The sequence below is a fragment of the Carassius gibelio genome, chromosome B6 (genome assembly GCF_023724105.1).
Source record: "Carassius gibelio isolate Cgi1373 ecotype wild population from Czech Republic chromosome B6, carGib1.2-hapl.c, whole genome shotgun sequence".
Classification (NCBI taxonomy): domain Eukaryota; kingdom Metazoa; phylum Chordata; class Actinopteri; order Cypriniformes; family Cyprinidae; genus Carassius; species Carassius gibelio.
The window spans coordinates 5586274-5603801 of NC_068401.1; the positions used below are offsets into that span (position 1 = coordinate 5586274).

General features: G+C 36.6%; 1 protein-coding gene across 1 annotated transcript; it reads right to left on the reverse strand.

Moving 5' to 3' along the window:
* Nucleotides 1-1316: 1316 nt before the first annotated feature.
* On the reverse strand, nt 1317-15740 carry LOC127960247 (leucine-rich repeats and immunoglobulin-like domains protein 2). Its single transcript, XM_052559877.1, has 18 exons — nt 15122-15740; nt 14370-14444; nt 14142-14276; nt 12357-12497; nt 12022-12165; nt 11446-11589; nt 11163-11306; nt 10277-10357; nt 10118-10189; nt 9590-9658; nt 9321-9484; nt 8839-9150; nt 7810-8091; nt 7276-7719; nt 5870-6022; nt 5616-5756; nt 5197-5472; nt 1317-4377 (listed from the first exon to the last, which is right to left on the reverse strand). Exons 1-18 carry the CDS (start codon nt 15301-15303, stop codon nt 4190-4192), a joined length of 3147 nt encoding a protein of 1048 aa, XP_052415837.1. The 5' UTR covers nt 15304-15740; the 3' UTR covers nt 1317-4189.
* Nucleotides 15741-17528: the final 1788 nt, after the last annotated feature.

A 17528-nucleotide genomic window follows, 5' to 3' on the forward strand; every position in this document is an offset into this window, starting at 1 on the left:
CTGTTCTCAGGTTTACACATTATTTGGGTCTTAAAAGGACAGTTCAACCAAAAATGTAAATTCTTTCATTCGCTCATCCTCATGTTTAAATCCATGTGACTTTCTTCTGTGAAAACCAAAACCAACAGTAAGGTCTGTTTCCTTCTATATTAAATCTGGAAAGTGCATGGCTCTGAACACAAATAAACTAGCTTATTAGATATCTACTGGTTGTTCCAAACTTATTCAAGTCTCAGTTATGGTCTAAACCATTGGTCTCAAACACAGTTCCCGGAGGGCAAGAGCTCTGCACATTTTTGCTCCAACCCCTAATCAAACACACCTGATTCGGCTAATGAAGGTCTTCAGGGATTTCTAGAAACTTCCCAGTAGGTGTGATTTGGAGCTGGTTGGAGCTAAACTCAATAGCCAGTGAATTCTCCCGAGCGTTGCATGACGGAGCGTGCAGAGGACACAGCAACATCCCCGTTCCACTAGTGTAATAATCCAAAGTGAGTCTAGTGTTTGAATGAATTATTGATAAAGCTGAGTAAAGAGGGTTAGCAGCAGGCGGAGATATGTACTTTGATCTCACAACTATAATTTCTCTCTCAGAACATCTCTTGGAGGACGGCAATGAAAATTGTCGGTTGAAGTATTTAGAGGGATTCAAATGGGTCTGCGTCCTTTTCAGCTCAGTGAAAACTTCCAGAAAAGTTCTGCAATTTTATTATATTAGCATAATTCAATAACACTGTAAGTGAGCTGTGGCATAATGCTAACATAGTGCACTTATAATAACACCACTTTCTCCCACAAAGCAATAACACTGAAGGATAGCTCCTCAAAATGAAAAACGTTGGAATTTACTCACCTTTGTGTCAGAATGAAAAGGACTTGTTCTTTTATGAAACAAAACGATAGCAGATCAACCTCTTCATATTTGATATTAACCCTGTATATAAAACAATAGTCCAGAAATAGAAGTTTATTGAAACTTTAGAAATCTATTTTTATTTTTATTTTACATCTATGAGAAAGTATGCATGTTACTATCATATTTGATACATCAGTCTTTTATGGATGATATAATGTAGTATGATATAGAATATCAAATACAGAATATGAATGGCAAAAGCCATGCAACAGTTTTATTGTGGATTTGATCAAAGTTTTCATCATGTTGATGATTGCTGATGCAGATGACATTTGCATATCAAATATTATAAAGGGTTAGAACAAGACCCTAAATATGAGCAATTGCAAAAGTGTTCCTTACCTTAGCTTTTTCCATGAACAACAGTTGTGAATAACATGGATACATCTTCACTCCATGATGCATCTGAATTCATTTTATTGTTTAAATGTGAGCTAAATGTCAGTTTTCTGAAACAATGTTCTTTATACATGCTTTACAGAATGTACAGGTACAGCATACACAAAAAAAATACACAAAAAATTAACGAAACATTTAAAAAAAAGCAGCATTTAAATATTGTCAAAGCATTTAAGCAAAACTTTGGTTTGCAGGAGGCAGGAATGTTTGATCCATGTGGATTTTTCTTTGGTGTAAATCTTTAAGTGAAATCACACTTGTTCATTTCTAAAGTTGCCAACAAAGTCCTGTATAATTCAGGGTAAAATAAACTCGCTATTCACTTACATTACTTTTAAACTGCTTTGCACTAATCTCCTGCAAGCTCAACCGAGAGAGACCAAGTAAGCATTAACAGTAATTCGAAAAAACCTCGATGTTTTAAACATAGCTGGAAGCCGCTGACGACACACGCTCCTTTCCTTTCAACAAGGGAAACTGAAACAGCGAGGAGTCAGACAAATCATTTGAAATCAAGGTCTCTGATTGGTGTAATTGTACAGCTAACAGCAAGGCAAGAGATTGTGCAAAATGCAACAAATCAATATGCAAATCAAGGAGTATTTATCACAGTTGGAAATTGGTTGAAAATAAAGCATTTCCATTAAAAGACAGGGGAAGACATTGACCACAGATATCTGCTGCAACACAAGATCCAGCATTTGTATACTCAAAAAGTGCAAAATGTCAGTCTACTGCTATGTTGTGGTGCTTTCTGAACAAAATAAATGGTCCAGATTTAATCTGGGATCCATCCACATGGTTTGGATCACCAAGCACTGAAGTGAGTCTGAATGTTTTGTGGGCAAAGAAGGTCCATTACTCAAAGGTCACTTCTAAACTAAGCAGACTTAAGGTGCAGTCATAAAAACAGGGTTCAATAGCATAGTGTTGTATAAAGCATGGCTTTTGGTCAATGTGGCAAATTCATGCAACCAACTTTAAAATTAGCGAAATCTGCATGGGGAACTTTTTCACCCTCACGTGAAACTCTTAATTTCACCAGCAAAGTTTGGCAGAGGAATGGTAAATGTGACCACAACTTTATATTGATAAAGTTTAACAAACTTAAATCCAATGTGAAAACTGTCCATGGAATTCCACCACATAGATGTAAATGTAACAGCAACTTTATTAGTGGCTGTGTCCGAAACCTGAAAAATGCTGATCTGGAGGTAGAAAGGCATTAAGCATCAAGTCAAATGGTCAAGATGCTTCATATGGTTGCTTTTTACAAATTTTGCTGCCTGTGTTAACCAGCAATCCTGTGCATGTGGTTTGGCATGAGAAAAAATATTCTTGGATTGACTGAGCTACTAAAAGCAGTAAATTCATTTATTAATGTATTTTTGCCTAATTTTTACTGATGAATGAGAATTGTGGTCATTAAATATGAGCTTGCTTATCTCTGGATTTATTTTAAGATCATCAGACGTGATGTCACGTTCCAGTGTTTTGAAAATCCGTTTAAAATGAGTTTCCTTAAAAGGTGTGTGTTGCATGGGTGGGCAGCAGGACTGTAAGGCAGCTTCCTTTGGTTTTGGACACAGCCTCTTAAGACATAGTTTACAGGCAAGATATATAAAATCCAGCTGTCCTTCTAAGACCAAAACAATAAAAATGACTAGGCATGGCTATGCCTAACTGTCAAATTGGTTCTTACACCTCAAATTAAGGAGATGATCTGAGGTTCATAACAAAGAAGGCAAATAACTAGAGGAAACCAGTTTGATCCAGCAGATTTCAAATGCAGCATATACACATTTTAAAGGTGAATTGCAATGATTTCTACACTAGTAGGGCACCAACTGGAATTGTAAGAAATTCTCTCAAATGCTTCTATTGGTCAGACAGAATGTAGCCCCGCCCCAAATGCACACCAATGGTGCTCAGTCAAGCCGATCAATCACAGACTGCAATTCAACCAGATATGCACTTGCAAGAATGCAAATGAGGGAAACCAATTAAAAATGGACATTTTCACAAAATACACAAAATAAAAATATGAAAGCTTAATATGGAGAGTAAATGAAGAAAAGTTAACATATTACGAATCGTGTAAGGCTGTTTTGGGAAGATTATCAAAGGTGCAACATATAAGGTTTTCCTTACTCTCTGTTATAGTGCCTTAAAAAACAGAGAGAGAAACTGAGAAATATGTTTTAGCTTTGTGAGAAGCACTACACGAAAAAAAAAATTCTTAATGATAGGACAGTAACTCCGACGTACAATAACAGAGGAAACAACGGAGCCATCAACTCTGTTAACACATTATTGGTCATAAGTCTGTACCGTTTGCTAACAGGAATGAGAAATGCAATACAGGTAATTGGCCCTCTGACGTCACACAGAGAACATTGCTGCCCTATTTGGACAGTCCAGTCTTCACAGTCAATAATCGTACAGGTCCTGTACAGAGCAAAAGCAAGTTAAACGGGAGTCTGGGTCAAGTTTTGGCATATGCAAAAAGGTTCAACACCCTTAGGTAGGCGGGAGAACCAAACATAGCATAATTTGTATGTCACATGCTGCAGTCTTGGAAATGGTGCATTCAAGGCTCTAACCAGACTAGTTAGCTCAGGAATGGTGAAAGCAGGGATTCTGTCTCCGGTCTGAAAACCTTCCGGCAAAACATGCACATCCCAGTGGATTACAACCGAACATGGCGGAGAAGGACAGTAGAGGCGGTGTAAACATGAAGAGAGAGGCATTTCATTTGGCAGAGAATGAGGTTTCTCAAAGGAGGTAGTGGGCTGAGGGCACTGGGAGGCAACTGAAGGACAAGGTGGTGATGTTCGGGGACAAGATGACTGGGGGAAGACGGGCTATCTGGGTTTATGTGGGTGCTGAGGTGCTTTCCTGTGGGTTAGTCCTGTATGAGCCTTCCTCCATTGCCCCTCTCCTCTCCTCTTGGCCGTCCCCAGCAGACAGACCTATCGGGGGCTTGTGTACAGTCACTGAGCCCTGGGCGAGGATGGAAGAGTGGGTTTCTTCGCTATCCCAAAATGAATTGCCTGGGACATCTGATACAAGAAAAATAGAGGTTGTGAAAATAAGTATGTGCATTATATCATTTCCAAACCCTGCTGAGCAGACTCTGTTTACAGTCTACAAAGGTAGCAAAGATAGCAAAAATGTACTGCTCTTCATGGATAGCAAACATGTTAATGGTCACCCAATGCATGCCACACAACTGGTGTTCATTATGATGTTTAAATACACTCACAACAGATTCTACAGGGTTCACATATTTTCTGGTCAATTAATTTCTTGTAACTTTTAATTTTTTTCCTGTGGCCATTTACCCGCAACTTTTCTAATCATTTGTGAAGATCGGGTTGGTGTTTTCATAAATACTGTATAGAGAACTTATCATAATTAGTAACATACAATATTATTCTTCTTGTTAAGGTATGATCTTTTTTTTTTAACTACTTTTTTTTTTAAGTTGCTTTAAAATGTGTATATAGCTATAAAAAATATATCAAAAATGTACGTTCTTAAAATGTCAATTTAAAATCTAAATACATTATATATAATTCATATTTGTATATATGAAGTATACAATATTATGCAAATTTAAACACATTTAAATATTAATTCTATTTAAATATACAAATTTTATTCAGACTTTCTGCCATTTTCAATGGCATTTTTTTATTTAGCTTGTCACACTGCATTCTGGAATTGCCTCATGTGCAAATGACACTTTTTGGAATAAAGCATTTAACTCCTTAACACGTTGCCTAGGTGTGCAGATCACTCAGTTTAGTAACAAAGCAATGGTAAAAAGGATAATAACAATGTGCTGTTGATGTATGTATGTTTGGTGTTCATCTCACCAGTGCTATAGTGTTGTGACGCTGGCAGCCGTGGCTCGTGGTTGGTGAGGAACACAGAGGCGTTCTGCTGACTTCTAAAACTCTCCAGTGCTGCGTCTGCGTGCTCGGTGTGCTGATCCCGCTCTTGATGGCCGCTCTGGTGTCCGTCCCGAGGGATCTGAGACACAAGTGCGTCGTCCTCTGTCAGGTAGGCGTATGGACAGTACTCACGCGTGCGCGAGTAGATGTTAGCGTTGTCGTAGCAGTCTGAACAGATGACCAGAGGGACTGGTCCACCTAAAAACACAAACAAAAATCAACCCATTAGCTGATTAATTGGTGAGAAAAACAGCCCCCTTTGCAATCACATGAGGGAGCGTAAATGACAGTATGTTCATTTTTAAACAAATCAAATTATATGAATTTTTGGGATCAATTACCATTAGGGATATTTGCCTGTCCCTCTCGGGGTTCACTCCGGTGGAAGCTGCTACGTCCAGCAAAGAAAGAGCCCACACGACTACCCAGCATTCCATTAGCATCTGGATCAACATCACTGCTCACATCACCGTAACATACTCCTGTTGAAACACATCACAACACTATAGTATTATACATCCATCATATGTAGAAACTACACCAGCCTTTCTAAAGAAATCAACTTTCTCGCTAGAGGAACACAGGATGACATTACCATCAGTGCCTTTGTGGACGTAACCATTAGCATGAGACGGCATTAGCTGCTGGTGGCTTCCATTCTCTGAGTTACTGTAGCCCTCCTGAGGCTCGGATAGTGTTCCCTGAGATGAGAGGTAACTGGGAATGTCCGCTGGAAGGTTCATTTCATCTAGAATACAACAACAGAGAGATTTAAATATTAAAATTCATGTAATTTGTCTGGATACATTTCTAATTCTTCCATTTTTGGTCCATGCTCAAATTTTTATAATGGCTATTTTAAGTAGTAGGTAGGGTAGTTGCATTTATTACGTAATATCCTGAGTGATTATTTGAAATAACCAAATCACCAGTATTCAAAAAATTACATTTTGTTAGAAAAATATGGTTATTATGGATAATAATCCTTTTTTTTTTTTTTACTATAACATTATATTAAAGCACTGGGTTAAAAGACCACTTAACATTTATTATAAAGTGGACCAAAAAGGAGAATATTTTAAATATTACAATATTTACTTTTTTTACCTATGAAACATTTATTTACATAATATTTTATTTGAAAAATATAATACATTTAAAATAAATTATAATATATAAAGATAGTATTTTCATTATTCTTATCTTCAATTTTTATCAAACACCAAATTATAAAAAAGTAGTAAATATACACAATTTCTTATATTATGTTAAAATGTTTATGAAAAGTAATGTTAAATATGGTTGCATTCATTTAGCTTCAAAAGCATAATATCCCAAATGTGATTAATAATCCAATCACGTACAACGTATTGTAAAGGACATTTTTTTTTTTACAATTATTATTATGGATAATAATACTTCTTTTTACTATAATATTATATTGAAGCACTGGGTTTAAAAGACCACTTAAAATTTATTTTAATTAAAGTGGACCAAAAAGGGGAATATTTTAAATATTACAATATTTACTAGCCTATTTTATACCTAGCAAATGTTTACATAATCTTTTAATAGAAGAATATAATAAATTTTAAATAAATTATATTTTATTTTATAAAGACAGTATTTTTATTATTCTACTCTTCAGTTCTTATTAAACTCAAAATTAGAAAAAAGTAGTAAACATACACAATTTCTTCTATTATGTTAAAATTAGATAAAAAACTAGATTGTTATACTGTTTATGAAAAGTAATGTTAAATACTGTTGCATTCATTTTAATAACTCAATCACATTGTATTCAAAAAAGGGAATTTTGAGAGAAAAAAGTGTATATATATAGTTTCATAATCACAATAGCGCTACTACTAAACATTATAGTCTATTAATTATTCATTTTGCCTATTAACTAGACATTATATAATCATAATTTTATATAGTATAATATATATACATTTCATTTGAATGATTTAACTGATACATGTAAAGTTGTGCACTGACCTGTATTTGTTATGCTGTAGTCTTCACTCTTCCTCCTCATGTGATAAATGACGATGACCCACACAAGCGAGGTGCCGACGACGCAGCAGACGACCACCATCACAACAATGCCAACTGTTGTCCACCCGTCCTGACTGTATATGCTGGTCACCGGGTCACAGTTGGCCGAGGGTGAGACGCTGACGTAGATATGACCGCGCTCCGTGCCAAGCGTGTTGGACATGATGCACGTGTACTTCCCTGCATCAGCAGGGCTGGCATCTACGATTATGAGAAGCTGATTGGCTGCAGCAAAGAAGTGACGTTCCGTCAACACCAACGGGGCATCGTCTTTGGTCCAGTTGAGGCGGGGGGTGGGGCTACCACGAGCTATGCACTGGAGGACAGCAGTCTCGCCTCGGGCAACGTTACGGTCCTCTAGAGGGCGCTGGAAGGACGGGGTTTCTGTCAAAATACCAGAGATGTTTCATTATTTAATGTAAATAATTCAAAAGAAATTTTTTGACTTTTATTTTAAAAAAATAATAACTATACCTAGCACAGTAAGAGTGGCATTAGCTGACAGGCTGCCCGCCTCGTTTTTGGCAGTACAGCTATAGACGCCCATATCCTCGGTCTTCACATTAGCAATGAAAAAAGTGTCATCATCTGGCATGACATGCATCCTTCTTTCACGGGCTGCAGGGAAATTGATACCGCCGTCTTTCTGCCAGGCGATCTGCGGTGTCGGGTGTCCCTCCGCAGCGCACTCCAATCTAGCGACCGTACCGGTGCGGATGCTCAGGTCCATGGGCGTCTTCAGGAAGGTTGGGAGCTCTGGGAAAAGCCATAACACCAGTTATTTTCACTGATTTCCTCAAGTAATTCCAGAAAGTCCAGAAATATCTAGACGACACTTGTAAAACTCGACTACAATAACAAAAGTGTCACCAAAAAAAAAAAGAAGCCTTAAAATAATTTTAAGGAAATGTGAATGCTTAAAAGCAAACAATGTAAATGTTATACTACAGTAAGATTATAATAATTTAATAAAATGACAACAGAATTCATTTTCTGTTTAAATAGCCAATATAAAAACAAGCATCCCAACGGTCAATCAAACCCTAAACAGCAGCATTTGCATTTAAAGTGTTTGCTTTGTGAATCGTGTTTCTGTTATTAGGTTTCAAATCCGCTCTTCCATCAGTTTCCTGAACTGATATAAACAGAATAATTACATTGCTAAGGTCAGCATCCCAGAGGGCTGTTGAACAGATCTGTTTGTTCAACAGATGTGGAAAATTAAACTGTCAGAACTCTGGTAAGAAATGAGGGTAAATAAGGAGAGGGAAAAAACAAATGCCAAACTGCTTATCAAAGCATTAAAGGGATCATAGCGCACTAGCAATACGCCAAAATAAAAGTCCTGCAGATAATCACACAATTGACACTTTAAATGAATAATCAGACACCAGTAAACACTTTGAATTCTGGGACTAGACCTAAAAATAAATCAAAAGATCATCAAAAAATAAGGCTAAAGGCTTAACAACATGTAACAATCGATTTTGATGAGGCACTAACCATTAACAGTGAGCTTGGCCAGAGTAGAGTAGTTGGACCCAAAACGGTTGGAGACCACACACTGGTACTGGCCCTCATCTGTGAAATTAACATTGAGCAGGTGGAGGACGGTGGTGTAGAGGAGGCGGTGATCCTGGTACCGAGCGTAGTTCTGCACCTGGGCTTCATACAGCACCTCTCCATCTTTGCGCCAGGCGGTGCTCATGGGAGAGTCGCTGCTGCTGAACGCAGAGCAGTTCAGAGTGATGTTGGTCCCGCGTAAGGCCACGGCGGTCTTTGGATGAGCGCTGATCTGGGGTTTAGGGAAGTCATCTGTGAGTGAGAGACAATTAAGAGATCTTAATGCAAGAAAGAGTTCATATTTTTAGACTTTTTCTAAAATTGCTTTTTATATGGCACAAGAAACAAAAGAGAAAAGGTCGCCATGGACATTTTGTTACAGGGCTGTGAAAAGGCGTGAAGGTTACGGTCAGGTCACTCACTGCAGACAAACTCCTCTGGTTTAATACCGAGCACACTTGATCCTGCCAGGAAGGCGGGATGAGCACAGACGGCGGTGCAGGATTGCTGGAACTGACTGTCAATCAACCACTGGCCCAACCACTGCAGCTGACAGTCACACAGAAGACTGCTGGTGTTCAGATCACTGAGGAAGAGCACAATACAGCCGAAAATTAAACAAAATATATATTAATATATTATGCATAGATATGAAATACATACGGTCTGTAGAAAGTAAAAGATTACTTACAGTGTTTTAAGTTTTAAATGAGTGAAAGCGTCAGGATGAATAGAAATTATGCCATTCTTACTCAGATCCCTGCAGAACAAATACAGAAGGATTATTTCAATACAAAACAGGAGCTCTCTGTGTTGTGCTGAATATTGAAATTAATTGGATTACATTGGAATTCGATTTATAATTTAATATTGTGTTCACTTTATATTTACACTTAGACAAATATACCCATTTTCTAAATGAATATTATAGATAATATTGTTAAGAACTCATCCAGAACGATATGGAAAAGAAGTCTGCTTCCATTTCATCACAACTTCAAATTTTGTGACGTGACTTATAAGTGTAATTTTATAATTCAGAAAGTATGATTTCATTCTATATTATAAACTCTCTCAACCAGCTTGTTTTGTACTCAAGGGCATTCTTCCAAAGAAATATATAAATAAATAAAAAAGTGATTTCTATATTGCTTCATCCAGTAATATTGTTGAAATGTTGAAAAATCTGAAATCCCAAGGACTGATAAAAGAGACTCACAAATGCTCCAGCTCCATCAGACCCTCAAACGCTCTCTTAGTGATGCTCCTGATTTTATTATTCTGTAAAACTCTGGAAAACACACACATACGCTTATGTCAAGCCACACTTCACATCTCAGAGTCAGATTAAACCGCTCGTATCCACCGACAAACTCACAGCGAGTTCAGCCTCTTCAAACCCACAAACATGCCAACCAAGTCCTCGATGGCGAGGGAGATCTCATTATTACGGATGTCCCTGGAACGAACAAACATCAAGAGACCCATCAGAATCTTTTCAAACCGCTGCGGTGTAGAACATGCTTCCTGTTTTCAATCTAAAATAATCAGAGCTGTATTATTTAGGTAACTGTACTTCTTTAATGTTTAAAGGGAAGGCTTTGTAAGGACAGGCTGGTATGTGGGAGTATTGTGAGACTGTTTTCATGCACTGTTGGCTTTAAAAGGCTGACATCCCTTTTACAACTGTGCCAAAGGGACATGGCGGAGGTTATGAGAGGTGGGCATGTTTGAATGTGCTCTTTCTCTGTAGGGCAAGCTGAAATGCAAACACTAAACTAGAAGGATTCATACAAGGCTTTAACTACAGGAATATGGTTTATTTGTTATTTGATAGAGATAGAGCACAATGCTACTTCAATTTCCATCAAGATCATTCAAAATTAGAAAATTAATTACAGAAAAAAACAGTAATGTAATCAGCAACCATCATTTACCAGCAAAACTGTTCAAACTATTATTTAGATTACAACTGTAATGCTTCCAGCTATAACTGCAACTTAAAAATATGTGAGATTTAGAATTTTATTGCGATATATAAAGTATGTTTTTGTATTTTTTCACTTATAGGTTGCTAAAAATAAAAAATCGTGTAGTGAGATGAGTGAAAATCTTGGAAGAGGCAGTTAAAAATCTGAATTACTGTTCTGAAAAAAATATCATCTTTAATGCATTTTATACATAAACCTAAGGATTTCTATTATGTTCTACCAAAAACTATCGGTTTAAAATGAGAGACTGAAGAGCAATGTGGGTTATCTTACAATGTACGGACGTTAGCCAGACTGCTGAACACTCCTTCTCCCAGGTGTGTGATCTGATTGTCACCCAAATTGAGACTCTGCAGGAGACTGAGGCCAGAAAACACCCAATCCTCCAGACGACTCAAGTGATTGAAAGACAAATCCCTGGAGAAAAACACACACACACACACACACATGCATTACCTGAGAGCCAGCCAACACCTCAAGGATAAAAAAAACAAGATATGTGCATGCTAATTTCATCATAGGATCAAATTTTAAGGTCAAGGCTGAAGTCACTCACAGCTCTTCCAGGCGATGGCAGAACTCCCAGGCATCAGCTCGAATGAGTCCGATATTGTTCTGATTTACCCGGAGAATCCGGAGCATGTGCAGGCCGTACAGCCAGCCCTTATTCAGCTCGGTCAGATTATTATACTCCAACTCTCTGGCAGAGGACAGAACACACATCACTCAGAAATCACTTTGATTCATGTGAAACAGAAACTTCAATCTGAAATTAGCTACATTACATAAACAGAAAAGAATCAAACCTCCAGGTTCAGATTATGGTCTCAAATAAAAAATAAATAAATAAATGCTACAAAGGGCAAATCAAAATTTAAGCTGGGTGATACAGTCAAACCAAAAAAAAAATAATAATATTAATAATAAATATATTTCCAGCCTTTCTTGCAAAATTTGACACATTTAAAATGTACATAATTTCCACATTGTTAAATGCAGGTAGTAAATTATAGTAAAAAAAAATATATTCTTTTTTTTTTTTATAAATAGCAATTTTTACCTACATATATTTTAAAAGGGTATTTTTAAACATGTTAAATGATCTAGGGAAACCCCGAAAGCATTGACTCACAGCTCCTCCATGCTTTCCAAACCAAACAGAGCTCCATCCATCAGCTTTGTGATGCCGTTGCGCTGCATCTTCAACGATTTAAGAGCCTTCATTTCTTTGAAAATTAGACCTTCCATGACACGAATCCTGTTGCGCCTCAACTCTCTGAAAAGTGACAAAGTCATAAAGAGGTGCGCATTACAATGAGAAAATCGAACAATCGGAAAGTCAAGACAACAAGGGAAATTAACTCCCCAAATGATAATATCAGGTGCATTTAGCGAGCAGTTATCCTGTCAGACACAATCTAATTTAGCAATGCAATAACATCCTTTTCATTAGCCATGAATACGCACAAGACTTGGAGCTGAGAGAGGGTGAAGACTTTATCAGGCAGCACAGAGAGTCTGTTCTGGTTTATCTTCAACACCAGAAGGGAGCTGATGTTTCCGAAACAACCGGGCTCCAAGGAACTTATCTTGTTTTTGCTCAGGTTGCTGTTGTGATGGTGAGAGGAAACAAACAAATATCCATGAAAGCCAAAAGTAATTGGAAACACCAAGAAAATCTCCATTAGGCCATCCTTAAAAATATTTTGATTTGCAGTCACAGTAAAAAGGGCCGGTAGGTCGGTCTATGTTTTTTTTTTTTCAAGTTTCATTGTAAAAAAAAAAAAAAAAGTAAAATTTTGGTGATTACGTAAGTATGAATTTAAACAAATTAGCATATTGTGATGTCACTGACTGGGTCTTCAACCCGTGCCTCCAGGCGCATCATTGCAAACCTCAATTTGATGCAGGCTATATAGACTACAAACAAATTGAAATCTTTGTCAAACACATGTTTATTGCATGAATTTCAGACGAGAAGAAAAAAGTTTGGTACTGTTATACTGTTTTACTTGCATCCACCGCTAGGTGTCAATGCAACCTACAAATGAGAGACCATTTACTTTGCTTTCTTGTGAAAAAAATCCTGTTTGATTTGAGAGATAAGTGTTCATTGAATCTATTGTAAAATCGATTTTGCTTGTCTAGATGCATTTTATACAGCAAATAACACCAAATTTAGGTAAATCCACGGATGAAATTAAAGATTCAAAATATTGTTAATACCAATATTTCTGATGATTTATTGGTGTGAAGTTTCGTGCACAATGACAAACAGGAGTGTAACATTCTCGAAAAACAATAAGCAGAGTGGACTGCCATAATGCAAAACATTTACTGCAGGTTTCAACATGGCTGTGTTTACGATTAGAAATGTCAGCAACCAAAAAAAAGCTGCAGTTGCTGTGTAACGCATTTTCCCAACAAAAAAAAAAAAAGTGAAAAAAAAAGAAAACTGGACACGCTCTAAGAGAAGGCCATTAAAATCAATTTCCAATTTTCGTTTTAGAAACTTGTGTTGGTTGGTCCAATTGATTCGTGCAATACATTTCCGAAGTTTTAGACTAGACGGGAGAAGGGATGGGAAAAGATCTGGGCACAGTTTTTCCAGAACTGCGTGCCAAGTCAAAGCGGTGTCGATCTGTTTAAATGAATGTATTTTTTAGATGTATTATGGTGCCCGAACCCGTATGACTTTGAACAGTGACCGCGAACATTTTGTTTACTGCAGCCGCAGCCATCATTACCAAGCACGAACCGTTGACTCTGACAGTGAATGAGAGTATGAGACGAAGCGAACGCATAGGCGTTAGTGTGACATCCGTGTAAACATAGATGACGTCACAGGTATTTTTTAAAGAACGAACGTAGCCTTCGTTTGTATGTAGGCCTAGGCAATTTACATATTTACAAAACTTACTAAAATATAATTAATAAATATAATTTAAAAAATGGTTGGTCTTAACGCAAATGTACAACCGGCAAGTGGGTCGGACTAAGAGTAAAAAAAATAAACATTTGAGTCGGTCCTAAATTGACCGGGTCAGTCGCGTTACGGCAAACAAGAATATTTTTAAGGATGGCCTTATTCAATGTCACAACAAAGATCAAAGCAACACCTGATACTTGTGATGTCTCAAACTGATAACTCAAAGGAAAAAGAGAACTTCTTCAGAAAGCTCTGCTTAGAATTTGTACACAGTCTTAGTATGAAAGTGCAAAACTCTGACAAGCCGGAGTACAAAAACTTACAGGTATTTCAGTTGCATGGGAGGGAACGAGCCGGCCTTAAGCTCAGATACAGAATTAGAGCTCAAGTCCAGACTTTCTAGAGATGAATATGGCAACAGCTGCTCTGCCACGACTTCAGAGATTCGGTTATGAACACTGAAATTAAATAGCAGATATAGTACTAAATCAACATACATGGTCATATACACCTAACATTAATGGAAAAAATTAATATAGAGGGAAACTTACAGTGACAGCACTGTGATGTTGGATGAGGCATCTCCAAGAAAAGGCACTGCTGGAAGTTCATTCTGATTCATAGACCTAAATTCACAGAGAACAAAATATTAAAACCTGAAAAAAAGGGGGAAAAAAAGTGGCAAATGTATACACCATTATTTAAGTCTATGATGTGTACCTTCAGATCTGGTAAAATACTTTTCACATCATTCATACATTTAAATACAGATTTAATAACAAAAAAGCAAAGAATAGGAGCTGTATAATAAACTAGGAATAGCTCATCTAAACTAAAACCAAGCTACATTAAATAAATGATACTGATATAAAAAAATGATATCGTAGCATATTTGAAACACAAGGCTTTTATAGACTTTAGTAGACTACTTGCATAAAACGTATGTAAATATCAGTTGTCATTATCTCTCAACAACGTCTTAATATTTAATCAGTGTAATATGCTTTTTTGCAGTTTTGTTACTAAAACTATACTATCAAAATTGTATTATTATTAAAATGTAACCATAACAATCAGGCTATTTGTAAGGAAAAACAGAGTTGCATTGGTATTTCGACAAAGGATCACGTGACACTTATAATGCCATAACGCATGATTTGATAAACAATATAACTACATATCACTAAAATTGCACCAAACAAACAAATGTAAACTAATCAGCTGTCAGTTAATTAGTATTGCGCACATGTGCAGCCCCTGCAAAGTGCTGGGGCATGTAAACAACATCTCCTCTAGTACTCACGCATGGGTGATCCAGACTGGAGCTTCCAGATCTGCAGCACTCAGTCTTTTCCTATTGCAATCCAGCAATTGAGCTGCACCTGGACCACCAGAACACGTACAGGGAGAAGGGCAAGTGTCCAGGCCCGCGACACTCACTACGAGCAGGAGCAAGACCTGGGGGATGGGCCAGCCCTCCGCCATTTTGAGTTTTTTGATCGCAAATAATCAGTCCGAATTATGACATTAACGAGACACAGAGACGAATCGGTGTTTTGGAATAAATATTTGATTTCATATAAATCCGAGTTAAGTTTAAAAACATTGCAAAGCTCTGATGAAATCAATCGGGAGCCATCTCTTGGCCCTCTCAGCTCGCCTCTTCGAAATTCCCTTCTTCCGCCTTGCAATCTCTGCAGCTTCAAGAATTCCCAAACGGAGCGTCAAACAAGCTTCAAGACGCGGAAATATGGTTCGGGTATTCCGAAATATTTCATATCCTATATAAGATTGTCTGTATGCATTTGAGAGAAAAATAAAGTATAACTGAAAATCGTCTTTCCAAACATTGTTCCTCGACTTTTTTCCCAAGGAAAAACAAAAGCACCTTCTTCCGTTGACACGTGATCCACCCCTCTGTCACGTGCTGCTGGAGGCCTCGCGTCATTGGCCAGTCGACTAATCCGTCAAACTTGACTTTTTTTTCACTGTTTCTCCAGGTTTGCTGTACTAAGTTATAAATGTTTTCACAAATCTGTCATTTAAAGCGTATATTACAACAGCTTTTCAAATTTATTTAATCTCTTTAATTACTTTTTAATTATAAAGTTGCTAATTATTTATTATTATTGGTTGTATAAATAATAAAAGCGCTATAAATGCTTATCAAATGCTTCCCATTCATTCATTCATTCCTTATTACTATGGGCTCGTCCCCTACCCAAAACTTTAACCCCATAAAACATTTATTTAGTGATCAAACTCTACTTTGCAGTTATAAAAACATAAATGTAAAAAAAAACTGATATTAAATATCTATTTGAAGAGTTAGGATTTTTTGTAGCAAAGAATTTTACTTTAAACAGTACTTTCATTATCATCTTTCAACCTGGTCATCTTCATGATCATGATTTAGCAACAAAAAAATTTAAGATGAAATATTATTTTTCTCTCAATAAATAAATAAACAATGCATGCGATTGTTTTGCTTTCTAGATCCCACAGCAACAGTTTCAAACGTGAAGTTATGTGAAAGACTGTTATTTATGCGTAAGACTGAAATGATCTAACTCATATGTATGTGCTGAGGGCCAGTTCTCTGACTACACTCGATGTAACTCAATGTATAAATTAGACACTATACTGAGATGAGATATTTTTAAACTAAGCCAGCATGTTGACATCACTAATATATTGCACCCAATGATATAACGACAAAAAGATCTAAGATCTGACATATACATTAATTCTAATTATGAGCTTTATATTTAGGTTATTACAGCTATTGCATTATATTGTGTAACACATTAGCCCATTGCATTTATTGTAATGACTGTGGTCAATATATGAAACCATCTATTAACTGTATTTAAAAAAGATCAAATATACATGAAATTTTATACATTTTAGCTGAAGCATGTTTTAAATTGGTTTCCATAGTGTAAAAAAAAAAAAAAAAACCTGTCTGCTTTGACATGACCAGACACATCACATTTACAAATGTTCAGAAATGAAGCCTGCAGGTAAGCTTGTTGTACCAGAACTGCCCATGCAGGTAAATCACTTGTTTGGTTATTGATGCATGTGTTGATAGCAGATAATAAATGAGGTTGTGTGCGTGTGTGTAAAAAATTAATAATATTTAAACGGTTATTTAGTAAAGAAAGTCAAAAGATGAGGCCTCATATAAGGTATCTTGGTAAAAGTGCAAGTGCAACATATGAGGTTCAATAAAACCTAATTATCTTAGAACTAACAAAGAATGCTTGGAATGAACTTGCAATTGCTCTTAAAATGTATTCATTTTCTAAATCTGATCATCTGCCAGATCATTTGGCAGATAAAAAGATATTACGATATCTTCAAAACAGAAAGAAAAAAAAAACTTCAGGACGTGGTGCTGTGTAATAACTTGTGTTAATTCTTGTTAGAGGTATTAACGACGCATACTTGCAAGCATTTAAGTTCACAGATTTTCATAGAAAGGGGTGAATATGCCTTCAATTATATTATAATGCAGACAAACTAAATATTTGACATACATCAGTAATACTATTTGATGTTGCAAGGCAAATCAGCATAAATCTTGCAGACCTTTCCAGCAAACAAACCATGTCTACATTTTTACTGAGCTACTAATCAGTTCTTTAGGCATCTTTTAAATCTGATAAGTTTAGCTTCTAAATGCTTTCTAGGAATTTGTATAGCTT